Genomic DNA, 26,146 nt, shown 5'->3' on the forward strand with positions numbered 1-26,146 from the left:
TATCTGTATTCAAAAATATGAAACCCTATATCTTACACAAGCCAGACTGAGGGGTCAGGTATTAATTAGAGCCACGAGGCTCAGGGTGGGGAAACGCAGAGAGAACAAAGACAGACAATCACTAAAACAAAATGGAGTCACTAAATCAAGATGAAGTCATTAATGCAAGATAGTCATTAATACCTCTATTTATGTATTATGTATATATATCTGATTTCCTTTATGATTCTGCCCCACCTAACACAAATAGTGAATTCCCCTTTTCCTAAGCTTTATATCAGTTTCCTGGTCTTTTGTTTATTGTCCTGACTTTTTCAGTTTTAAATGTGTTTGCATGTATATAAGACCCTCTGATCATGAGTAGGAAGGTCTCTGTCACGCCCTGCTAATGCTGCTGCGTAGTGTGCGCCAAATCAGGCCTCTTCAGCTTTCACAAGAGTATTATACAGGGGATAAATACCTTCTTTTTCCTACTAACCATACCTCTTCCTAAGCACTCTAACATTCGTCTAGCTTTCATCGTCACCTTTTCAACCCATTTGGCCACCTTAAGATCACACCCAAGTCTTGCTGTCATGCACATAAGTCCTTCACCCCCTAAATGTATGACCTTGCATTTCTTAGCATTAAATTTTAGCTGCCAAATTTCAGACCATTCTTCAAGCTTCGCTGGGACTTTCTTCATGTTGTTCACACCATTCGGGGAGTCTAATCTATTGCAGATTATGTTGGAGTCTATAGACTGACAAGGGATAATACTTATGGAATCATATGAATCACCAATATTTTCCATTGCTATTTTTTAAAATATTAATTGGTTTTACTGTTTATATGACTGTTTGAATTCTTGTGATATGTATTTCCCTATATTTTATTTCCCACTTCCAGCATGCATTATAGCGTTTTTAGCTTTTTAGTTTTTTGAGCTTTGCTCACATTTTTGCATACTTTTTTACACTGATTAAACCAGTCAGGATGCTTTTTCAATTGAGACTTCTTATGCGTTTTATAATATGTGTTATGTAACTATGATTATGGTTTGTCACCTGTTTCACTTTAAGATGCATGTACGGTATATATGGAATCTCAATGTTTACTGGTTATATTATAAACAGTATATATGAGCTATTTGTTGGATCCTGTTTTTGATTTTAACTATAATAGTTCCTTTTATTTTGTATATTTGTTTTTAGCAGGGTATTTATGTGCCAATATAGCATACCAGCACTTTTTTCACTTGCTCCAAGTGGCCATGGTCTATCATTTCTTCCATCCTCTACTCCCACTGAGTCTAACTTTCATTTTGGCATTTGAAAAGTCAATGGTGGCAGCGATTTTCAGATGCTGCCCTGCCTCCAGCCCAGCCTCTTCTCTCTACTGCGGCCCACCTCTGAGAAAACAGGAAGTATTTATTTATTTCTAAAATTTCTTGACCGCCTATAACTAAGCGGTTAACAAAATAAAACATTCACAATAGTTCAACAGGCAATATATAGAGTACTGTCAACACACCACAACAAGCAAGTTGGAGAGGTGAGCCATAGTAGAGAAGCTGTGCCAGTGGCAGGGCAGCATTTGGGAATCACTTCCGATTGATGATTTTTCAAATGCCAAAACAAAGGTTAGACTGGGGGGGTGAGGGGGGTAGAAGATAAGATCACAGCCTGTGGAGGGGTGAGAAAGTTAAGTGTGTATGTGAGCGAGAACAGGAGACAGAAGGGAGATATGTTGGACTTGGTGGAAGTTAGAAAGGAGAGATGTCATTGCAGTAATGGAAGAGTAATATGGCAGATTAAGGGAGGGCAAAGGGTGAAACTTGGAGTGGAAAGAAGGGAAGGAGAGGGTATGGCTACTGCAGAGGGGTGGAGCCATATTGACCCAGCCCCTAAGGTTGCCCGGTAGTACTGGTACCATTTTTCTACGAAAAAAAGCATTGATGTTTAGTATATTACCCCTGATGCAGTCCATGTCAGGGCTAAACATGGTCCACCTTTTAAGGACTTCTTAAAATTGAATAAAAAATTTTATCCAAGATAAGCAGGCAGCATATTCTCATGTGTGGGTGACACTTATTCAGGATCTGCTCTTTTTCGTGCCTGCATTGCTACATTTACTAGGCCTTAGTTGTGGACTTCCAAGGATTTTTGTTACTGTTTGAGTATTCATTATGATAGTCTTAGGGACTATCTTCTACCTTCTTACACTCAATATCATTTTCAAAAGTACATCTCTGACAAAGAAATTCTCTCTAAATTTCTCATTCATTTTTACCATCTTTTAATGATTTTTGTTATTTTCTTTTTTTCAGAGCTCTCTGGTTCAATAAAACAAAATGGAAGATATTGACCTGAGGATGAATTACTCTTATGATTATTTCTACAACTCTGAGTATTATGAACTGGAGGAGCTACCCCAGAATAAACCCCATCCCCATGTTCTACATCTGGTTTCCATCATAGTGTACAGTACAGCCTTCATACTAGGGGTGCCAGGTAATGCCACAGTCATCTGGTTTACAGGATTTAAATGGGAAAAATCAGTCAGCACCCTCTGGTTCCTCAACTTGGCAGTTGCAGACTTCATCTTTGTTCTCTTCCTGCCTTTTCACATTATGTATGTGGCATCAGACTTCCACTGGCCCTTTGGTAAATTGCTTTGTAAGATGAATTCCTTTATTGCTATGCTGAATATGTTTGCGAGCATCTTCTTTCTGACTGTGATCAGTCTGGATCGATACATTTACCTGATCCATTCCAGTTTCTCTCAAAGACATCGCACCCTAAAAAATGGCTGTATTCTTAGTGTAGTAATCTGGAATTTAGCTGCTATTATTGCTGGACCTGCTTTATATTATAGGGACATAGTTACAAAAAGCAACCATTTTGTTGTCTGCTACAACAACTTCCACCCAACTGATCATGACACTATGGTTCTGACACACAATATTCTCAGCTGGATCAAGTTTCTTTGTGGTTACCTCTTTCCCCTGCTTACTATGGTTATGTGTTACTCCTTCCTGATCATAAAAGTGAAGAAAAGAACTGTCCTAACATCTAGTAAGTTTTTCTGGACTGCCCTTGCTGTGGTAGTAGCTTTTTTCATCTGCTGGACGCCATACCACATATTCAGTATCATGGAATTGACAATACATCACAATGAACATTTACAACATTGGATCTATTTTGGCATGCCCCTTTCCACAAGCCTGGCTTTTCTCAACAGCTGCCTCAACCCTATCCTCTATGTTCTGATCAGCAAAATGTTTCGAGTTCATTTCAGGGCCTCAATGGCTCAGTTGTTCAAACAAACACTGCGAGAAATTAGCCAACCAGTAACAGTCAGTGAGCAGCTCCAGGATTCTAAAGACAATGCAAACTTGTATGAGTATGAAACACCTCAGTGAGGACTTCAAGAACAAAGCATGACCAACTACTTGATTTAAATGCTTATGTCAGGACTTGGCACCTGATCAGATTTTTGCTATGCACAAACATGGACATGGAGGTTATTATAGTGTTCTATAAGTATATATCACCTTGTTTGCAAACATCTTTAACCCTGCATCCTCACTCACATTTCTATTGCTGTGGATCAGAATTAGTCCAATTCATTTCACTGTAGAAATAAAATCTGTGCATATTACCTATATATATTATAAATTTAAGATTACATAGTACTATATGTAGCGTAATTAATATATAATAAAGCTTGAACATGTGTATACACTTAAAGTAAGTAGTTTTAGATTAGTTCTGTAACCTGTAGATAGAGCACTATGTGGTATTTTGTGTGAAGTGATTATTTCAGAATTTCAAGCTCCCTCCAATCCTTCCGCAAACACCTGAAAACTTGGCTCTTTTCAAAAATCTAACACCTCCCGCTCTTTGGCACCCTGTCCCTCTTTATCTTCCTAGCTCCTTTCCTATAACCCTTCATTGTAGCTCCTTTTCAACCTAACCCTGTAAACCGTGCCGAGCTCTACGCTTGTGGAGATGGCGCGATATATAAACCTAAGGTTTAGTTTAGTTTATAAAGCTTGTTTTATAATAATGATATCTCTCTATCTAATTAACCAAATCTGTAATTGTTCATTTGTTACCTTATAGTCCTTAGAAATTAAATTTACTTTAACATTTAAATCTCATGATAAGGAAAAAATGTTTATCTAGCTAAGTGAAAGTGAAGAGCAAGTTTTAGACATAAGCAGTTCATCAACATCAGTTCAGATTAACACTACATTGGGTCCTAGGAGAACATATTTGTAAGCCCCTATATCACACCCCTGTTATGGGGCTTGGGTGTAGTTTTATATCTACAAACATTTAAAGAAACCACAATTGGACCCCTTAGGAAGACATTTAGTTCAAAACATGTAAGGGCCTGTTAGGTTCCTTACATCAAGATGTGGGTATTTTATTGACTCTTGTTCTAATAATGTCTACATCAGTAACTTCAATCTCCATAGCTCACCAAAGTTTTAAACAGGGGCATCAATACCTCCTTTTTCCTACTGGCCATACCTCTTCCTATGCACCCTAGCATCCTTCTAGTTTTTGCTGTCACATTTTCAACCTATTTGGCCCCCTTAAGATCATCACCTACAATTACACCCAAGTTCTGCTCTTCTATCGTACATGTACGTTCTTCACCTCCAAACTGTACTGTTCCTTTGGGTTTTTGCAGCCCAAATACATGACCTTGCATTCCTAGCATTAAATATTAGCTGCCAAATTTGAGACCATTCTTCAAGCTTCGCTAGGTCTTTCCTCATGTTATGCATACCATTCGGGATGTCTACTCTATTGTAGATTTAGTATAGTTACTTACTGTAACAGGTGTTATCCAGGGACAACAGGCAGATATTCTCACACATGGGTGATGTCACCAACAGAGCCCCAGTATGGACACTTGAAAAGTGGTTCGCAACTTTTAAGAGTTGAGAAAGTTTGTGATCAGCCTGCACAAAGCATGCGTGAGTGCCTTCCTGCCCTACCTAGGCACGCGTTCCCTCAGTTAAGATAAGCTAGCTAAGAAGCCAACTAGGGGAGGTGGGTGGGCTGTGAAAATATCTGCCTGCTGTACCTGGAAAACACCTGTTACAGTAAGTAACTGTGCTTTATCACATGACAAGCAGCCAGCATATTCTCACACATGGATGACCTCCAAGCTAACCACAACAGGAGGGTGGGAAAGTTGGCCTTTAGGAAAATAAATTTTGTAAAACAAGATTGACTGAAGTGCACATCCCATCTGGAAAAAGTTTCCAGACAGTAAAGTGAAGGTATGAACTGAGGACCAGGTGGCAGCTTTACAGATTTCCTCAATAGGCGTCTATCTAAGGAAAGCCCCATGTCCATCACGAACCTGGTGAATGAGGAAGTCTTGGCAGAAGAGTGCCCTTCCAGAGGCGAAGAGGATCTGGACTTCGGAGCAGCAGATAAAGAGGGAGAGACCTCCCTCGAATACTGCACTGGCACGTCAGTGTCAACAAGCATGGACGAATGCTTGCGTTTTAATCTGCCTGGAAGGTGAGGACCCAGGGGTCCGAGGGACAGAAACCCTGGGGGGCAACCCTTGGCGAGCCCAGGGAGGAAGAGACCTTCCGATGTGGCTGCGAGGAGGGAGTCCTCGACCTTGACTCGGACACCGAGAAGGTATGGAAAACAGCCGAGGTCGAGACTCAGACTCAATGAGGGCCGACGCCTCGATGGACCTCGAGGCCCTGGAGACCTACCCCGCCTAGGAGAGTCTCTAGATTGTTCCGCAGACCACCACTTCGAAGTGAAGCACGCTTGGAATGGTGCCTCGATCGAGGTCGGGTGGCTGTAGAAGCCTGCCTCGAGAGAGTAGGTGAAGAATCACTTGAGGACAATCGGCGAGAGTGACAATGCTTGTCTCGGGGCCCCTCAGCGCAACGCTCAGGCTGGTGTTTACAGGGAGCAGAGTTGAGGCCGAGGCAAGCTGGGCCAAAACAGAGGAGATCTGCGTGGTCAAGATAGCCTTAAGCATGTCCTCGAACATCGGCACCGAGACCAATGGATTTTGTTGGACTGGTGCAGCAGTGCGCTCTAACAAGGACGACCTCGAGGTAGAGTATTCCCTTAATTTGGAGGCACGCTTTGGAGGAGGTCTCGTAGAGGCTGGCAGGACTGCACTCACTGCCTGGGATGCCAGAGATTCTAAGGAAGGCTTCTTCGGTAGCGGAGCTGAACCTGATGGAGGAAGAGGAGACTTGCCCGAGGCAGAGGCCCTAATAGCCGAGGGGGACTTGCTCGGGGTCGAGGTCTTGTCAGCTGGCTGATCCATGGCACTGAAGATCTCAGCAATGTTGGCCCGCCGTCAAAGAGTCCGAGGTTGGAGAGTGGCACAACGCGGGCAAGTCGGTAGGGTGGTCGGAACCCAAGCAGAGGATACACCAATGGTGTGGGTCGGTAATCGAGATCACCCGATCGCACTGCGTGCACTTTTGAAACCCGGTAATAGGCCGAGATATAGGGAGAAGATATGGCTGCGGCCACACAAGGCCAGGCGAAAACCGGGGTCCCCCGGTTGAAATCGGTCAAAGTCTTTTTAAAAAGACTAGGCGCATTGCACAGCGACTCCGATCGAAGAAAAACAACAAAAGAAGCCGCGGTGCAGGAAGGCACTTAGAATCGAACGCAAAGAAGAGAGACAGGGCTTTCTGGCTCCGCGGAAATCTAAGGGCTGAGGCCACGCTGAGGAGATGTGCCCATTAGCTGAGCGGGAAGGCACATGCGCATGCGTGGTGCAGCACTAGCAAACTTTAAAGATCTCCAATCAAGTTTGCTTGAAAAGCTGTCCGCGACGGGGCTCCGTGGATGACATCACCCACATGTAGAGAATATGCTGCCTGCTTGTCCTGGGATAACCAGTTAAAGCATAGAAAGGAAAGAAACGGTACAAATAAGATAACATCCCTAGACCAACCTCAATAAACTCAGTCTTCTCCCTTAAAAAGAAAACAAAAAGCCTACATATTGGCATTTTCTAGAGCTGTTGATGCTGTTTTATTTTAAGTGCTGCTTACAGGAGAAGGAAATGTTTAAATCTTATTAAAAGCAGCTACATCCATGGACTGTACATAATCTTCAAAGGCTGTTATTTTCTCTTCCAACATATCAGTTCCTACTTTGTCATCTTCAACTACACATTGAATCTGCAGCTTCTTGATGCCGTAGCCCACGGGGACAAGCTTGGCTAGTTTTAAATAAATAAATAAATAGTTAGTTAGTGCTAAATCTGACATAGCAGTAAATCACATTATACCTACACCACGCAATAACCTGACAAGAATTCCCCCAACTAATGCAAGATAAAAATAATTGAGTATAAGCTAAAATTGGCTCTCTTACATGCACCACAAATCTACAGTAATGTATGTGTTTTAAACATCAAGGCTTCTCATCCCAATCCTGATTTTGAGATACCCACAATGACTATACTGTACATGCAAAATCTCATGTATATTTATTGTAGGCATTCTGAAAACCTGACTAGCTGGGACAAGGTTAAGAACCCCTGCTCTACACCATACGATCTGCTGCCATACTGGGACAGACATATTAGGCAAGTAGAGCATACGTTAACACACACGGGATCAACATCTGCCAGGCACTAGAGTACTGAGAAATTACTTGCACTGGGCTCTCCTCTGCTGCTTGACAATGAGTAGTATGGATTTCATAGATCAAGGTCTTATAGATTTTAGACCTTAAAGAGCAGCAAGAAATGGTAGAGGACTCAAGCATAGAATGGCAAAGCATTACGTGAACATTTGGAGTCAAAACTGCTTACAACCCCCCAGGGGGTTTGGTTTGTGCACACTATTTTATACATCATAGCATAACTTGTCCTAACCCTCCCCGCCTTCAAAGGCAGGCAACACTACCACTCAGCTCTCAAAAAGGCTGGAGTAATATATAATTGCTCTTACATCCAACACTGCCATCTTTCACCACAGTAGCAACTGAGCCTGAGCTCTACATCAGGTACAGTAGCAGAGCACAGCTATTACCTTTCTAAAAAGCAACATTATTCCTACATTTAGAGGTAGGGGGTGAGAAGCACTAAGGAAGCTAATGTACTACTTTGTTTGAGGGTGGTGGGAAGTTGAGGTATGAAAGAAGCATCATGCACTGCTCCCAAGGACAGAACAACTCTACAACATACAAAAAAAACCAGCAACTTATGCACAAAGTTTTGATGCATAACTGCAGGTGTTTGTGCATCTTCTAAAAGGCACAGTACCGAAATTATTTCTCTATGGAAAGAACCCAGTACAACAAATAAGCAAGCAAGCTCCCCCCGCCCCCTTCCCCCCAAACAGGGCAAACAAGACTATCCCGACTTCTCAGTAATTTCCTCTCTAATTTTCATTCTGGAATGCCAAAAGCCTCCATCCATCTAGCATTAAGTATGGGCAAGGAGAAATATGCAAAGAGCAGCATGCACCTAATCCACATTTGTCACCTCAGCCCTATGCAGTGTTACTAACTACATTATAGACTTCAAGCCCCCTCCCCCCTTGATGGCGAGGGGCAGGAAACGCAATCAAATATCAGTAACCAGGTACACTACTACAAAATATGTAAATTTTTGCCTCTTCCCATTTAGCTAGATGAACCTCACCTGTCTCATGATGGTGTTTATCTTATGCAAATGATGGCAGCACTTTAGAAACCAGTCCTTGCTCAGAAAAAAAGCAAATCCATCATGCAAGTCAGCCGAAAGATGGTGATTTTAGTTTTATTCATCATGGAAGGAGCTGGTTTCTTAAATCATGTTGCCCACCTGCACTAGGGTCCAACAGTAAAGCAGAAAGACTACAGCTCAAGAAACAAGTGATGGCTTTTAGGAAAAGTTTCAGTATGCTCACACTTAACTGAGCTACTCAATAGTCCTTGATCACTAGAAGACTGGTTTTAAGCTAATCCAATCTTTCTAATACAAGACCTACGTATTATGGTTAGGGCACCTTAAAATTTAGTGTATGCAATAAATTCATACCTTCTTGAAATTTGAACACATTTAACAGAGGGCTTACTCCTAGCAGAATCCTGCACATATTTCAAAATTCTGCAAAGTTTATTTGTAGTGTTTTGCATAGAATTCTCCTATCTTGAGGTCTGAAATTTCTCCCTGTTTTTTCCTTTCTCAGATTCCAGGTTCATCAGTTCCCTCTCTCACTCCAACTGCAGTTCTTTTTCCCTCTAACTCCCACCTTTTTCTTACTTGCTCATCGAATCTCCTACTTGGTCCCCAGTCTGGCATCTCTCTCTTTCTCCCTTCTCACCCCATTTCTGATCTTGGTCACGCTCCTTTCCTCTATGCCCCTCCTTCCCCAAACCAACCCTTGCGGGTTCAGCATCCATGTCCTCTCACTCGCCACCTCTCTCGCTTGCACCCTGAATCCTTTCCCCACGGTTTGGTATCTCTCTCTCGTGAAGCATCTCGTTCTTCTCACCCCCTTTCCCCTCTACTTACTAGTCCATCATCCATGTTCCCTCTTCTCTCCCCCCCCCAACTTACAGCCCAGGATATATCTACCCCCCCACAGGCCTTGCATCCATGTTCCCTCCTCTCCCCCAAATTGTGTCTAGCATCCATTTCCCCTATCCCACACAAGTCTGACCTCTATCCAACCGAATGACCTCTCATTCTGTGAGATGACATACCTGTGGGCCTCCCAGAGCAGCAGTAGCGGCGGTAGAGGCAGCACTGTGAACAGGCTGCTCATGGCTAGCCTTGCTGGGTCTTTCCCTCTGCCACATCATCTATCTACAGAAGTGATACGGCAGAGGGAAGGCTGCAAGCTGTCTTTTCATAGTGCTGTCTCTGCCGCTACTGTTGCTTCTCTGGGAGGCTGTGGGTATGTTGGAGGGAGAGGCCAGACCTGTGTGGGGGAGGAGGAGATGGGCACAGGGGCAGAATGGAAGTTTGTGCAGAGTTCTGCATGGATGGGGATTCTGCGTTGTGCAGAATTCTGCCAGGAGTAAAGGCTGAAATAAAATCAAAAGAAAAAGCACCCCAAATAATTTAGGAATCTGAAAATAAAATGAAGGATTTTGTCTAGACACATTCCTAGACACTAGTGCTTGTGAGCTAACCGTTTCCTGTCCTACAAGCACATATTGCTACAGCTGTGAGGTAGAAATGCAATGTTTTCACTAGATCTTATAGATTCAACATTCTTTCCTCAACTTCCTCAAACCCCTAGAATATTCAAAAACTGACTATTCATAAACTGAACCAACTTATTTGCACATACCCCTCCCCCTAAAAAACAAGATTTGTTTGACATGATCCTCATTAGATTGAGCTACTTTAGGAATAGCAGCCAAGATATCACGTACATCCTCCCCAGACCAAGCCATCCAGCTGAATACTGCGAACACACTCTTCAAGTTTTGCCATATCTGTCTCATCATCCCAGGGTTTCACATCAAGCAGGATGGAAGATTTAGCGATCAGTGCTGGTTCTAGGAAACATGAAGGGAAAACACAGCAAAGAGGTCACTATTCAATCATTTACCTCTATCGTTATCTTTCTTCCTCAAAAAAAGGAATACATTCATGCTACCATCCAAGACTGGACATTTTGAAGCAGCAACAGCAAGTGAAATAATTCAGTTAAACCAGGTCATGTTAATGTTTTAGTGCATGTGGGGGAAGAAAAGTAGTTTTGGAAATGGAAGCCTTCCCCTTTACTTCATCCAATATTATAATGATGCACGGTGGAGGCTCAAGAGATGCCTCCACGGTGCCTAGAACCGAACTTAGGTGGCTGGTATTGTATACCTCCTAAATTATTTATAACCTTGGCTATTGCAGTCACATAAGTAGAAAGCCACAAGTTGGCCCTCAGTAAGCTTCAGCCATGTAGCACAGACCTGTTTCAGGTCTCCCAAGTTTTTAAACCAAAAGTTCTGTAAATAGGCTAGTCACGCCTCAGGTTTAATCCAGTAGAATTATAGGAAGATGGCAGCAATAGAAGCAGATAAGCACTGAAGAGGGTTCATAGATCTGCCTCAGTTGGGTAGAAGTCACTAAAACAAAAGGTTGAGACTGCTGTGGGCAGAAAGACTTAAGAAACTAGGTAGGGGGATGAGTGAAAGAGGGAGAATGGTGGGGCCCATGCCACAGCTAAGTGAAGTCAGGAGGCTGAACCTGGATGCACATAATTGGTGGGCGCTATTTCTGCTAGCACTATACAAGATAGTATGAAAACGTGATTTAAAAAAAAACAACTCTTACAACAATGAGACAGAATCAGGTGGAATAGTACACTTCTCCTTCCATATTTGCAGATTAGGAGCAGAACCGGCCCATGAATATGGAAAAGTCACGAATAACTTTTAGGGCTGACTGACCCACCACCGCCTTCCTCACCTCTCTACACCTTACCTGGAGGTCTAGCAGTGAAGCAGGGTGGGAGCGATCTTCCCTATGCTCCTGCCCTATGCTAAGCCAGCAACAAAAATGGCTGCTGTGAGTCCCATGGTCTCATGAGATTAGAGCGGGAACTCACAGCAGCCATTTTTTTGACTGCTCAGTACAGGGCAGGAGTGTAGGAATATCGCTTCTGCCCTGCTTCACTGCTAGACCACCAAGGTGTGGAGAGGTCCAGGAGGCGGGCTGAGTCAGGGTTTATAAACTCACGAATAATCAAAAGTTGTAAGTCCTAAACCTGCAAATTTGGAGAGAGAAATGTAATGCAAAAGTTTACGTTTTCCCCATTTTGACTACAGGCAGTTCTTCATTTATGAACATCCAACTTATTTCAGACCTGTACTTATGGACACGGTCGCAGTTCCTTTGATATCACTTCTGGTGCACTCTGGAAATGGCGTCAAGCAACAAAGGAGAGACTCAAGAATCCAAATGAGGGGCAAGGATTGCACTCAAAATGGAGGGCAGTGCTATGCCCCCAATCAGTTTTGCTCAGCAGTGCTGCTGGCCGGGATCTCAAATGGACTTCTGCAAGCAGTCTGCCTCCACTACTGTTGCTGTGCTCAGCTCGTAACCTCCTTCGGTTGCTTCAGGCTTCTTTGCCGCTAGCTGAGTCTTCCTACCAGGACTTCCCTAGCTGCCTACCTGCTGCTTCAGCCTCCTGCCCCAATTGGCTCAGGTACCTAAGGCCGCTCCTACGGGAAAGGCCTTAGGTGCCTGAGCCAATCAGCGCCTTAGGCCCCTTCCTGGTGCATCCCAGGCTGCACCAGGAAGGGGAAAGACTGCCATTTTGAAGTAGTAGTCTTTCTGGCTGGATGGAGTGGGCATCCCTTCTACTAGCCTTTGTCTTAAAAGGTGCAGGCTATGTGTGGTGGAAGACCAAGGTAGCAGCAGCAGGGAGCAGGCATTCCTCCTGCCAATCTTGTACGGGAGGGGTGGATGGGGGGAGCAGCAAGCAGTGGCAGACAAGGGGATCATGTTCTTCTGCTGCTCTCCCTGCCGGTCAATTAGCAGAGCCAGCAAGACTTGGGAAGACCTGCAGCTCAATTGACTGGAGCAGGAAGAACAGCCTTGACAAGAGGGAGGAGCTGTACCTAGCAATTACTCTTACAAGTAGGTGCCCGGCAGTTCTTTCTCCCTCCCCCTTTTAAAGACGATTCTTCACACAAATAGCATGCATATTGCATGCTATTATGCTAAGAATCACCCATAAAAGTCAAATCGCTCCCACTACATCGAATCTCTGGATTTTACTAGCATGTTTAGAGAATCTGGCCTCAAAACCTTTAAAATGAGGTTTGAGCATTGGAGTCAAACTCCAACAGGACAAAAACAACTCTGGTAGTTGCACATTGCCTTGGTTTTCCTCATTCCTTTAATGACCTACTATGCTCTTGCTACAGAAGAGTATTTGGATTCTTTTTTTTTTTAATCTGACCAGTATGTTTCCAAAAGGTTTGAACTGTCATGGCGACATTAGAAATCCCCCCCCACCCCCTTTTATTTTTCATTTTTGGGGTTAATTCTTGGCTTAGCTAGTGGATATTTTGATAATAAAGAAAAGTAACACTAACGGCATATTGTTGTCTAAAGGATATTTACATGTAACATTTTATCAGAGTGTTTCATTTATGCTGTTTTTATTTTAAATTTATGTTTTTAATGATCTAATCTACAATCATCCAACTCCGCCTTCCGCCCATGGCCACCTCCTCCAAACCACAGGGCTCCACCCTAAGCAAACTCAGATTCCAAACACTGTCGATGCTCTAGCCATGTCCACAGGAATCCGGGACGTCAGTTAACACTTGCAACCAAAATCTCTACTCCATTGACCTGGCCGCCTCCACTTGGCACAGACCAAAATACACCTAGTTATAAACAAAAAACCTGCTCCCTGGTTTAATAATGACCTCCAATCCCTAAAGAGAGCTCTGAGGCAAGCAGAGAAGAAATGGACCAAACACCAAAAAGAGGAGCACAAATCACACTGGAGGGAATTATCAAACACCTACAAAGCTGCCATTCTGGAAGCAAAGAAAGCTCACACTACACACCTCCTGCAGAAAGTTCCTAAACGTTCCAGATACCTGTTCACCTTGACTAACCACCTCTTCACCGCTGCCCAGAGATGCAATCATAATGCCCCCACCAAATAAGCAAAAATTGATAACATCCGCAACAATCTCGACTCCACTCCAAGCAAGAATCATTCCCAAGCTCATCCCCTTTACACACCCAAGACCCCACCCTTTAGAACCCATTTCCAGCTACACTCAGTCACACATGTCAAGTTCCTAGAAACACTAAGAGCTTCAACCCTCCCACTCTATCCTTGACCCATGCCCATCCTATCTCTTTCTATCCAAAGACGCCTTTGCATAATCAATCCTCCCCATCAACACCTCACTGTCAACTGGGAAAATGCCTTTCATCTGGAAATAAAACATCATCAAATACACCCTCAAGAAACCCTCCCTCGATCCAAACTACCACCATCCTGTTTCCAACCTTCCCTTCATCTCCAAACTACTGGAGAAGATAGGGCTTCTTGCTGTTCAATGAAAGGTTGCATGCAACCTATCTCCATTCCAGTCAGGCTTCCGAACAGGTCATAATACAGAATTGGTCCTCCTTGACATCACTGACGACAGCTGGTCAATGCTGGATAAAAGAAATGATGCCTTATTGGCCCAGTCCACTGGTTACCAGTCAAAAAGCGATGCATCTTCAAAGCCTTGATTATGACCCATAAGCGATTCCATGCAAAAACCCCAGCCTAAATAGCATCCAAGCTATGCCTATAAACCCTTAACCGCTCCCTCTGCTCCAAAGTGGCGATCCTTCTGGATGAGTACGGCATATAAACACTCCTACAGCCATTTCCTACCTCAGCTATGGAACCAGATACCCACACACGGTCACTAGACTCACTAATAACCTCCCATAGTGCAGTAAAGACCTCCCTCTTCCACCAATCGGGCCATCAAACGTCTAGCTTCCTCAATATACTTTTTCAAGTACTCTTTGCTGTGACCAGTCTGGTCTCTAGAATAAGATCTGTAATTGTCTACTGTACCCTAGTTGCCGTCTTGACTAGTCTGTTTTCAAAACGATTGTGAATGTCAATTTGTAACCCATTCTGAGATTCTGGGAGAACGAGATAGAAATCAAAATAAATAAATCTGTGAGTCGCTCCATGCCTAAATAGGTTCACGGTGATGTACAATTCAGGTGTTAGGCAAACGAAATCAGAAGAACAGTATAGTGCAGTGGTCTCAGACTCATGGCCTGGGGGCCACATGCGGCCCACCGGGCACTATTTTGCGGCCCACAGTTGGTACTAGTAGTGCTGCCCACTCTTTGCAGTGTCCACCAGCTTCACCCCTGGCCTCCTGCTCTTACCTTGAAACAATTACCGCAGCCTGCAGAGGATTGCCGGTGCTGTAGCGATCCTTGCGGGCTGTCGTTGTCCTCAGCAGCACATTCCCTCTGCTGCGATTCTGCTTATGTCAGAGGAGGGGCGGGACTGCATCAGAGGGAACATGCTGCAGAGGCCAATGGCAGCCTGCAAGGAACGCTACAGCACTGGTGATCCTCTCTGCAGGCTGCGGTAATTACCTGAAACTATGACCAGGAGCTGGAGGACGCTACAAAGGAGGGAACATGCAGGCCTTCGGGGGTGGGGGTGGAAGAAGTTTTACCTCATGCAAAATTGTCATTTCTTTGATAAGATTAACTATTTTTTCTACAGCCCTCCAAGTCCTACAATCCAAAATGTGGCCCTGCTAAGGGTTTGAGACCACTGGTTTAATGGTTATCAGAAGGCTGTTCCAGGTTTTTTCGCCAATATAGGTGATGGGTGTTGAATGTGCGCTTGTACTTAATTCCTTCAGGAGACGGGAGGATCAAAAGAAGTTTGATGTTTCTGGTTGAATTGGACAAGAATTGATGACAAGGCTTGACAAGTTCAGGTGAGCTCGCATGTAAAATGCAATATATTATGCATGACACTCTGAATTTAATGTGTGCAGCAATTGGTAGCCAGTGAAGTCGGTAGATATGGAGTCAAATTTTTCCAGTTTGAAGATTAGCCATATTGCTGCGTTTTGAATTTTAGTTTGCGGATGAGGGTGGAGTTTATACCTGCATAAAGGGAGTTAAAGCAGTCCAGTTGAGACAATACTAGCATTTGTGTCAGTATTGCAAAGTGATGACTGGAAGAAAGGTCTGATCAGTCAGAGTTGTCTCATGCTGTAGAATGTTTTTCTTCATAAGTTGAAGATCTGGGGTGCACAGGAAAACATGGAGTCCAATATGACCCTGAGTATTTTGGAGGTTTTGATAATATCAAGTTTGGTTCTAGAGCAGGGGTGTCAAAGTCCCTCCTCAAGGGCTGCAATCCATCAGGTTTTCCCCAATGAATATGCATGAGATCTATTAGCATACAATGAAAGCAGTGCTTGCAAATAGATCTCATGCATATTCATTGGTGAAATCCAGAAAACCCGACTGGATTGCGGCCCTTGAGGAGGGACTTTTGACACCCCTGTTCTAGAGGGTAGGATGAGGGCTGTAGAACTGTTTGTAGGAAATTGTGAAACCATAGTACTTTTGTTTTTGCTGTGTTTCATTTTGAGGTTTTTTTTTTAGCATGGCCCATGTTTGTGTATTTTGTCTATACTGTTGGCAATTCTCTGAGGGATGTCACTGGAGTCGCATTTAATTGGGACGAGGAGTATGTCATCCGTGTATAATAGGCTCTCAGTTACTGAAGGTAATATTGCCTAGGGCTGGGGAAGGCAATTCCTACCAGGTCAAGTTTTCAGGATAGCCACAATAAATATTCATGAGATAGATTTGCATCTCAAGGAGGCAGTGCATGCAAATCCATCCCATACATATTCATTGTGAATAACCTGAAAACCTGACCTGGCTCCGGCTCTCGAGGAGTGGAATTGCCTACCCCTGGCCTAGGGAACTCATGAATAGGTTATAGATGGGTTTTGTTTTTTTTTGGGGGGGAGGAATCCATGGGAAACACCAGATCCTGGCCAGCCTCCAATATTGAGAGAGGTGCATCCTGGAAGCCCAAGCCCCCTTACGCACCTCCTAGTTCACTGCCAGACCTCCCATGGGAATCCTGGCCAACCAGCTCTCCACATCATTTTGACAAATTCAGGAGAGAATGCTGTTCTAGGCAGTGTAGAGTACCTTATAGGCAACTCCATCTTGTGTTTCTTGGGTTCCATAGTTTCCACGCTCCTATGTTTAGTTAAGCTAGTGTCCTGAGGCTCTGGAAGAAATTTTCTCCTGGCAGACAGGCTCTCTAATGTTTCCTCAGACCTAGAGAGCTAAGGGGAGAATAAGCCCGAAGCTCCTACTCTTTCACATACTTGCATGTCGCTCTTCAGCCATCCATCCAGTACAAATTTGGCATGAATTAGGGCTAAAAGAACCTGGGGACTCTTTCCCTTCCAGTTTGGAGGTAAAACGAGGTGAAGTCCTGGAGAGCTTTTTTCCCCCCTCAAGAGTCAGAAAATCTAAGATGCTACAATAGCATTTTGGCACAAAAACAGCCCTAAAATGGCTTAGCAGCAAATTAACACTGAAAATAGATTTTAGAGGTGGGGCTCCCCATAAGAAAGGGGCAGAAATCGGCAAAAACAGGCTTTACAGATCCACCACCCCCATAGGTTGTAACAGCCTTATTCACTGTGAACTGTGCTGCAGCCTACCTCAGCTCTCTTTAAAATAGCTGGATCTGGAGAAGAAATCGTGGCAGGCTGGCAAACAGGTACCACCGAGGGATCTTAAATATGCTTCTCCACACAGGCAGAACTTTCCCCTTGACCTGGGGAGCTCAAGCACCAAAAACCACCAAAAATAAAAAAAATATATACAGATCAGAAAGACTCCTTTCGGCTTGCTTACAGAAAGAAAAACTGAAGGAAGCAACAGAGCCCTTTGGTGAAGGAGGAATCAAAAACCTGGAGTGAATTCCTTCTGCATTGTTCACAAGCATAGGGAGAATACCCTATCATTTAGAATGACACTCTTAATGCACTAGACCAGGGGTAGGCAATTCCGGTCCTCGAGAGCCAGAGCAGGTTTTCAGGATATCCATAATGAATATGTTTGAGATGGATTTGCATGCACTGCCTCCTTGAGATGCAAATCTCATGCATATTTATTGTGGATATCCTGAAAACCTAATCTGGCTCCAGCGCTCGAGGACTGGAATTGCCTACCCCTGCACTAGACCATAAGATGAGGACCTGGAACAACTGTGTGTTATAGGAGGCCCTATGATAAGCAACGCTGATGCATCTTTCAATTTGGAATTATGTATGTCATATATACAAAATGGAACTCACCATTGCAACGCAAAAAGGTTATGCGAGTAAATTTCATAAAGTTTGGGGACCGTTAACAGATTTTTGTAATAAATGATTAACTTTTCCCATGATAAGACATTTGATTAGAGGGGAAAGGGGTGGGATTTTATTTCTGAGTATTACATAATATCAATATTTGAATGAATTCACAATAAAAATGATTTTATGTATGTATTATTGAATTGGGAGGGAGGGAAGGATGGGGGATTATTATATTCAATAAGAATGATATAAATTTAGATTTCTTATCTATATATATATATATATATATATATATAAAATCGGATGTATGTATGTATGTGTGTGTGTGTGTATGTGCCGCAATCACGCAAAAACGGCTTGACCGATTTGAACGAAACTTGGTATGCAGATCCCTCACTACCTGGGATGACATGTTCTTTGGGTCTCGCGGCCCACCTGCACATGTGGGCGGAGCTACAAACAGAAAAGCACAGTTACTTACCGTAACAGGTGTTATCCAGGGACAGCAGGCAGATATTCTTGACTGATGGGTGACGGCACCGACGGAGCCCCGGTACGGACAATTTTAGAGTGATTGCACTCTAAGAACTTTAGAAAGTTCTAGCTAGGCCGCACCGCGCGTGCGCGAGTGCCTTCCCGCCCGACAGAGGCGCGCGGTCCCCAGTTAGGATAAGCCAGCTAAGAAGCCAACCCGGGGAGGTGGGAGGGACGCAAGAATATCTGCCTGCTGTCCCTGGATAACACCTGTTACGGTAAGTAACTGTGCTTTATCCCAGGACAAGCAGGCAGCATATTCTTGACTGATGGGTGACCTCCAAGCTAACAAAAAGAGGGATGGAGGGAAGGTTGGCCATTAGGAAAACAAATTTTGCAAAACAGATTGGCCGAAGTGTCCATCCCGTCTGGAGAATGCATCCAGACAATAATGAGATGTAAAAGTATGAACTGAGGACCAAGTGGCGGCCTTGCAGATTTCCTCAATAGGAGTGGAACGGAGGAAAGCTACAGACGCTGCCATAGCTCTAATTTTGTGGCCTGTGACCGAACCTTCCAGTGTCAGGCCGGACTGAGCATAACAAAAAGAAACGCAAGCAGCAAGCCAATTGGATAGAGTGCGTTTAGAGACAGGATGACCCAACTTGTTAGGATCAAATGACAAAAATAGTTGAGGAGAAGATCTGTGAGGTTTGGTGCGATCAAGATAGTAAGCCAGAGCACGTTTACAATCCAAGGTATGCAAAGCCTGTTCACCTGGATTAGAATGAGGCTTTGGGAAAAAAACAGGTAGAACTATGGATTGGTTAAGATGAAATTCAGACACAACCTTAGGAAGGAATTTGGGATGTGTGCGGAGGACGACCTTATCATGGTGAAAAACCGTGAAAGGTGGATCCGCCACTAGCGCATGAAGCTCACTGACCCTCCTGGCAGAAGTGAGAGCTATTAGAAAGACCACTTTCCAAGTGAGAAATTTAAAATGCGTTGAGGCCAACGGCTCGAAAGGAGGCTTCATCAACGCAGAAAGAACCACATTGAGATCCCAAACAGGAGGGGCTTTAAGAGGTGGTTTCACATTGAAGAGGCCCTTCATGAACCTTGAAACTAAGGGATGAGCTGAGAGGGGTTTCCCATGAATCGGCTCATGAAAAGCTGCAATGGCACTAAGGTGGACCCTTATCGAAGAGGATTTCAGACCAGAGTCAGATAAGGACAATAAATAGTCCAAAACCAGTCCCACTGCTGTAGATATGGGATTGTGGTGATGTAACTGGCACCAGGAAGAGAAGCGAGACCACTTTTGTTGGTAACATTGAAGAGTGGACGGTTTCCTGGAGGCATCAATAATAGAACGAACAGGCTGAGACAGGAGAGCATGAGCTGGAGTCAGCCCGAGAGATACCAAGCTGTCAGGTGCAGAGACTGTAAGTTGGGATGAAGCAGTGTTTGTTGATGCTGTGTAAGCAGTGAAGGAAACAGAGGAAGAGGTATGGGTTCCCTGGAACTGAGCTGAAGTAGAAGGGAAAACCAATGCTGTCTGGGCCACCGTGGAGCGATGAGAATCATGGTGGCTTGTTCCCTCTTGAGCTTGAATAAGGTGCGCAGCATGAGCGGAAGAGGAGGGAATGCATAAAGGAAGAGATTGGTCCAATCTAGGAGAAATGCATCGGGTTCCAGACGGTGAGGAGAGTAAAGTCTGGAGCAAAACAGGGGCAGTTGATGGTTGTGGGGAGCTGCAAAAAGATCCACTTGAGGTGTGCCCCATTGAGAGAAAATGGACTGGAGAGTCGAAGGGTCGAGAGTCCATTCGTGAGGTTGAAGAATTCTGCTGAGATTGTCTGCTAAGCAATTCTGTTCCCCTTGGATGTAGACTGCTTTCAGGAATAGGTGACGAGCAGTCGCCCAGGTCCAAATCCTTTGAGCTTCCTGACATAAGGGACGGGATCCCGTCCCTCCCTGTTTGTTGATGTAATACATTGCAACTTGGTTGTCGGTGCAAATGAGAAGAACCTGAGGAAAAAGAAGATGTTGGAAAGCTTTGAGAGCGTAAAATATCGCTCTGAGTTCCAGGAAATTGATGTGGTGTTTCTTTTCCTGGTTGGTCCAAAACCCCTGAGTTTGAAACTCGTTCAAGTGAGCTCCCCATGCATAGGGGGAGGAATCCGTGGTGATGACCAGTTGATGAGGAGGTAGATGGAACAGTAGACCTCTGGATAGATTTGATGATTTCAACCACCAAAGAAGCGACTGTCGAAGAGACGAGGTCACAGATATGTGTCGTGAACAAGGATCCGTCGCTTGTGACCACTGAGTCGCTAGGGTCCATTGAGGAGTACGCAGGTGGAGACGTGCGAAGGGAGTGACATGTACTGTGGAGGCCATGTGTCCCAAGAGCACCATCATGTGATTCGCAGAGATGGAAGGTTGCTGGAACACCTGCTGACAGAGATGAAGGATGGTGTGAAGGCGGTTTAGAGGAAGAAAAGCCCTCATCTGAACAGTATCCAGAATGGCTCCAATGAATTGAAGCCGCTGAGTCGGAATGAGGTGCGACTTGGGTAGATTGATTTCGAACCCCAACAGTCGAAGGAAGTAAATGGTCTGATCCATGGCTTTGTGGACGGACTGAGGAGAAGGAGCCTTGATGAGCCAGTCGTCCAGGTAAGGGAAGACTTGAAAGTTGTGGGAGCGGAGATAAGCTGCGACCACAATCAGACATTTGGTGAATACCCTGGGCGAGGAGGCTAGGCCGAAGGGTAGCACCTTGTATTGGTAATGATGTTGATTGACAAGAAAGCGCAGATATTGTCTGGACATCAGATGAATTGGAATGTGAGTATACGCCTCCTTGAGATCGAGGGAACATAGCCAGTCTTCCTGAGAAAGAAGAGGATAGAGGGTGGCAAGAGATAACATCTTGAACTTCTCCTTGACCAGACATTTGTTGAGATCTCTGAGATCTAATATTGGTCTGAGATCTCCGGTCTTTTTGGGTACAAGAAAGTACCGGGAGTAAAATCCCAGGCCTTGCTGGTCCAGAGGAACTGGTTCGATGGCATTGAGAAGAAGGAGGGAGTGAACCTCCTGAGCGAGGAGGAGGGATTGAGCCTTGTTGGAAGCAGACTCTTTTGGCAGACTTAGAGGTGGAGGAGTCTGAATATTTAGGGAGTAGCCGTGGGCGATGATAGCAAGTACCCACTGGTCGGAGGTGATTGCTTCCCAGCGAGGTAGAAAAACTTGTAGTCGACCTCCTATGGGTTGAGGTAGAGGACACGAGGGAGGAAGACTGGCAATGTCCTGGAGAAAGGAGTCAAAAGGGCTGTGTCGACTTAGGTTGAATAGCCGATTTGACAGCAGGCTGCTGTTGTTGACGAGTCTGTTGTTGCTGCTGACGCTGCCTGCGAGGTTGAGGAGGATGGGACTGCGCCGGTCGAGCAGAAAACCTCCTTTGATATGAAGGTTGTTGCCTGAATGGACGAGGAGGAGGAGGTTTCTTCTTGTTTTTCAACAAGGTGTCCCACCTAGTTTCATGGGCGGAGAGCTTTTGGGTGGTGGTATCCATGGACTCCCCAAACAGCTCATCCCCTAGGCAAGGAGCATTGGCAAGTCTGTCCTGATGGTTTACGTCCAGTTCTGAGGTCCGTAGCCATGCCAATCTTCTCATTGCTACAGAGATAGCAGTAGCACGAGACGTCAGTTCAAAAGTATCATAAATAGAACGGACCATAAACTTCCTGAGTTGCAGAAGACTAGAGGTACATTGCTGAAAAGCAGGAAGTTTACGGTCCGGAATATACTTTTGAAAAGAGGTTACCTGTTGAATGAGGTGCTTCAGGTAAAACGAGAAGTGGAAAGCGTAATTACTTGAACGGTTGGCCAGCATTGCATTTTGGTAAAGACGCTTTCCAAATTTGTCCATGGCCTTTCCTTCCCTACCAGGAGGGACAGAGGCATACATACTGGCTCCTGTAGTCTTCTTTAGAGTTGACTCTACCAACAGGGATTCATGAGGAAGTTGGGGTTTGTCAAATCCAGGTATTGGAATCACTTTATATAGAGATTCTAGTTTTCTTGGGGCTCCTGGGATTGTCAAAGGAGTTTCCAGATTCTTATAAAAAGTTTCCCTCAAGATGTCATGGAGGGGTAACTTTAAAAACTCTTTAGGAGGTTGGTCAAAATCCAAGGCATCCAAAAATGCCTTGGATTTTTTAGAGTCAGACTCTAAAGGAATAGACAAGGTGTCTGACATCTCCTTTAAAAATTTTGTGAAGGAGGAGTGCTCTGGCTTAGCAGTAGTATCCTGCACCGACGGTTCCTCCTCATCAGATGTGTAATCCTCCTCGGTACCGAGGGGATCATCTGAATCGTCCCACAAGTCAGGGTCCCGTACCGATTGCAAACGGCCCTGGGAAAGTGGAGTCGATGTATCAGTATGTTTAGTCTTGTGTACCGATTTACCAGACCGAGTGGAGACGGTACCTGGGGAATGTAGTACGGTACGGGGTTCAGAGACCAGTACCGGTTCCGACACCGTAGGAGTAGCACGCCGTTTTGGTTCCGCTGATAGAACAGGCATGGACAAAGATTTTTGCGGTGCCGAAACAGTCGATGCCGATAACAGAGGCTGTTCGACAGACGGCACCGAAGGCTCAGTCGGTACCGACACTGGAAGGTTCGGAGACAATAGAGCCGGGAGCAACTGTTGTAGTTGCTGCTTAAGCTGGACCTGGAGGATAGAGGCAATGCGCTCATCCAACGTTGGTCCCGATGGCACCGGTACCGGTTTTTTCTTGCTCGGTACCTTCGGTGCCGCTCGACGCTCGGGTGAAGTCGATGCCGATGACGATGCAGAGACTTCAATGGGAGCGGAGCGTTTACGGGGCCGGCGCTCAGTCTGCAGGACTTGGCTCACTGCATGCTCGACTGGCGGGCCTAGAACAGTAGGGGAAGGCTTCTTAGCCGGCTTACCTACAGGAGTCGACACCGACGATGGATCTGGCGGTGCCGAGGTAGTCGGAGTCGACTTGGAGGAAGTCGTCGACGTCGATACCGGTGCAACTTCCATAGCGGTACCGAAAAGGATCCGCTGCTGAATTTGTCGATTTTTTAAAGTTCTTTTTTGTAAAGAACTACAGCGGGTGCAGGTTTCAGCCCTATGGTCCGGACCCAGACACTGGAGGCACCACTTGTGTGGGTCGGAAAGGGAGATAGGGCGCGCACACCGCTGACACTTTTTGAAACCCGGTGACGGGGGCATGAAGGGAAATACTGCTGTAGCAAAATCGAAGCCCGAGGCTTCGATGGTGCCAACAGGCCCCGCCGGGTCAGATTCGATAAAAAAATGAAAAATAATAATTTTTTTTTTTTTTTTTTTACACAAAGGGTAAAAAAAGAAAGAAAGAAAATATGAAGAGAAAAATACGCGCGAGCGGGAAGGCAAGTGAAATAGAAAAAAACTTCCAACAGCCGTTGGAAACACGCGTCTTCTTAGCTCCGCGGAATTAAGAAAACTGGGGACCGCGCGCCTCTGTCGGGCGGGAAGGCACTCGCGCACGCGCGGTGCGGCCTAGCTAGAACTTTCTAAAGTTCTTAGAGTGCAATCACTCTAAAATTGTCCGTACCGGGGCTCCGTCGGTGCCGTCACCCATCAGTCAAGAATATGCTGCCTGCTTGTCCTGGGATAAATCATATTTCATCCATTCATGTCGATGGAAAAAACGTTAAAAGCTGCCATTCTCACTGTAATTCAAAAACGGCTTGACCGATTTGAACGAAACTTTGTATGCAGATCCCTCACTACCTGGGCTGATATGTTCTTGGGGTCTCGCGGCCCACCTGCACACGTGGGCGGAGCTACAAACAGAAAATCAGATATCACCCATTCATGTCAATGGAAAAAACGTTAAAAGCTGCCATTCTCACTGTAATTCAAAAACGGCTTGACTGATTTGAACGAAACTTGGTATGCAGATCCCTCACTACCTGGGGTGATATGTTCTGGGGGTCTCTCGGCCCACAACTCTATGTTGCTTGCTCAAGGGTGGGTTCACCCAACAATTTATATGTTCTTGCTCCTGGAGGTGAAACTAAAAATGTTGTTTATAATCACGTTTTGCGTTAGTTGTATTGTATTCATTTTGTCAAATATTTCACATTATAATTTGAATATTTTACTTTTTATTAAGCTGTAAAAAAATAATTTCATTCACCACTATAAAATATCTTTATTTGAATCCATTTACAGTGTTATTGCTATAATTAAATACCCAAGCAACGCCGGGGCATCAGCTAGTATAATATATTAACATTATAGAATACTAATTTTCTAACGAAATGTTATATGTGAGTTTATCAAGTGTGTATCTTTAAGTTTTATATGAGTTTATTTGATACACTTGTAACATATGAAAATGAATAAAGAATTATAAAAAAAAAAGAATATATAAAAACATTTTTTTCAACAATTTGTTTTCAATGTCCATTGCAAATGGTGATTTAGGAAGTGATAGTAATTGATCTTTTTTACCCGTCTTCCCCCTTTACTTTGACGAAAAGCCTGGCAAGTGACTAGCCCAAACTTTAGGGTGAGATCCCAGGACTTGAAAGACCCAGAGAATATACACTGCAGCCAGTACTGGGGGATCTGGCAACAATAACCATATCTCAGCCAAAGGCCTGACCTAAAGACTAGGAGATCCACATCTTTCATTCAAAATGGAAGCTTTCAGCAGCCATATGGTGGCATTAAGTCTTCCCATTCCAGCTGTTTCTTGCATATGGGAGACTATAGGACCATCAGCTAGTCTGATTTTTATTCAGACAGATGTTACAGACAAGATTGTTGTTGCTTCTTTAAAAAAATATATATTTTTAAAAAAAAGTTCTGAATCTTATCTGAGTGGCCTATTGACAGCGGGTTACAGCATCACTAGAATAGTTGTAACATTTGTGCATTGGCCGAGTGAAAGGACTGGTTAAAGATATTTTGCACAATATCATTACTTTTACACTGCGGAGTTAACCATGATATATTTTAAGTGGCTGCTGTGAAGCAGCTGTTCCATTACTTCTCCCTCCGTATTCACAGTTTCAGCACTCACGATTTTTCGCATGCTGACTCCTCCCCCCCAAATTACATCTTGAGTAAGTACTGTACCGATAAGTTTGGCACTTTCCAGCGTACACAGAGAACAATGCTGCTTCCCAGCTTTCACAATTGCTGCTTCCTAGCATGCATAGAGAAAAACGCTGCTTCCCTGTGTACACGGAGAAAAATGCTGCTTCCCAGTTTGCACAGAGAACATTGCTGCTATTATTCACGATTTTAATATATTAAGGGATGGCTGCTATAAAAAAACAAGTGCATATAAAAGTTATTTGCAGTTTTTCTGTATTCAGGCATGTTCCGCCCCTAACCACCGCAAATACAGAAAAACCGCAAATAACAGCCAACCCTTAATATATTAAAATCGTGAATAATAGCAGCAGTGTTCTCTGTGCAAGCTGGGAAGCAGCATTTTCTCAGAGCTGTAAGCCTGCATAAGAGGGGTTGTTTCTGACATGTTGCATGGCTTTCTAGTGAAGGTAGAGACAAGGGTCACAGGAATCCAAGAATGCATGAGAAAAAGGATCATAACAGAGGAAGAAATTGTAGAGCTTAGCAGTTGGTCTTGATGGGCAAACATGGTTTATCTGCCATCATTTTAATTTTCACACCAACATGATATCATCCAGGCCCTAGCTTATGCAGATAGGGAGGGTGGCAAAAAATAGGTATTTCTAGCAAGGGTTACATAGAT

General features: G+C 44.4%; 2 protein-coding genes and 1 non-coding gene across 4 annotated transcripts in view; 1 reads left to right on the top strand and 2 right to left on the bottom strand.

The window, feature by feature from the left end:
- GPR1 (G protein-coupled receptor 1) overlaps nt 1-4,772 on the top strand; it is a 160,047-nt gene extending 155,275 nt beyond the window's left edge. For both annotated transcript variants that reach the window (XM_033945845.1, XM_033945844.1), the window contains exon 2: nt 2,309-4,772. In XM_033945845.1, coding sequence (XP_033801736.1) covers nt 2,333-3,403 — 1,071 coding nt within the window. In that variant the 5' untranslated portion in view covers nt 2,309-2,332 and the 3' untranslated portion in view covers nt 3,404-4,772. The remainder of the gene's footprint in view (nt 1-2,308) is intronic.
- Nucleotides 4,773-6,996: 2,224 nt separating this feature from the next.
- The window catches only part of EEF1B2 (eukaryotic translation elongation factor 1 beta 2), a 43,759-nt gene continuing 24,609 nt past the window's right edge, over nt 6,997-26,146 (bottom strand). The window contains exons 5-6 of the mRNA XM_033945848.1: nt 10,374-10,499; nt 6,997-7,218 (exon numbers count right to left, since the gene is read on the bottom strand). Of these exons, the coding sequence (XP_033801739.1) occupies nt 7,064-7,218; nt 10,374-10,499 (281 nt within the window). The 3' untranslated portion in view covers nt 6,997-7,063. The remainder of the gene's footprint in view (nt 7,219-10,373; nt 10,500-26,146) is intronic.
- LOC117361692 lies at nt 8,704-8,785 on the bottom strand. Its single transcript, XR_004539726.1, has one exon. It is a non-coding gene; the product is annotated as a small nucleolar RNA SNORD51 (small nucleolar RNA).

The sequence above is a fragment of the Geotrypetes seraphini genome, chromosome 5 (assembly GCF_902459505.1).
Source record: "Geotrypetes seraphini chromosome 5, aGeoSer1.1, whole genome shotgun sequence".
In the NCBI taxonomy this organism is placed as follows: domain Eukaryota; kingdom Metazoa; phylum Chordata; class Amphibia; order Gymnophiona; family Dermophiidae; genus Geotrypetes; species Geotrypetes seraphini.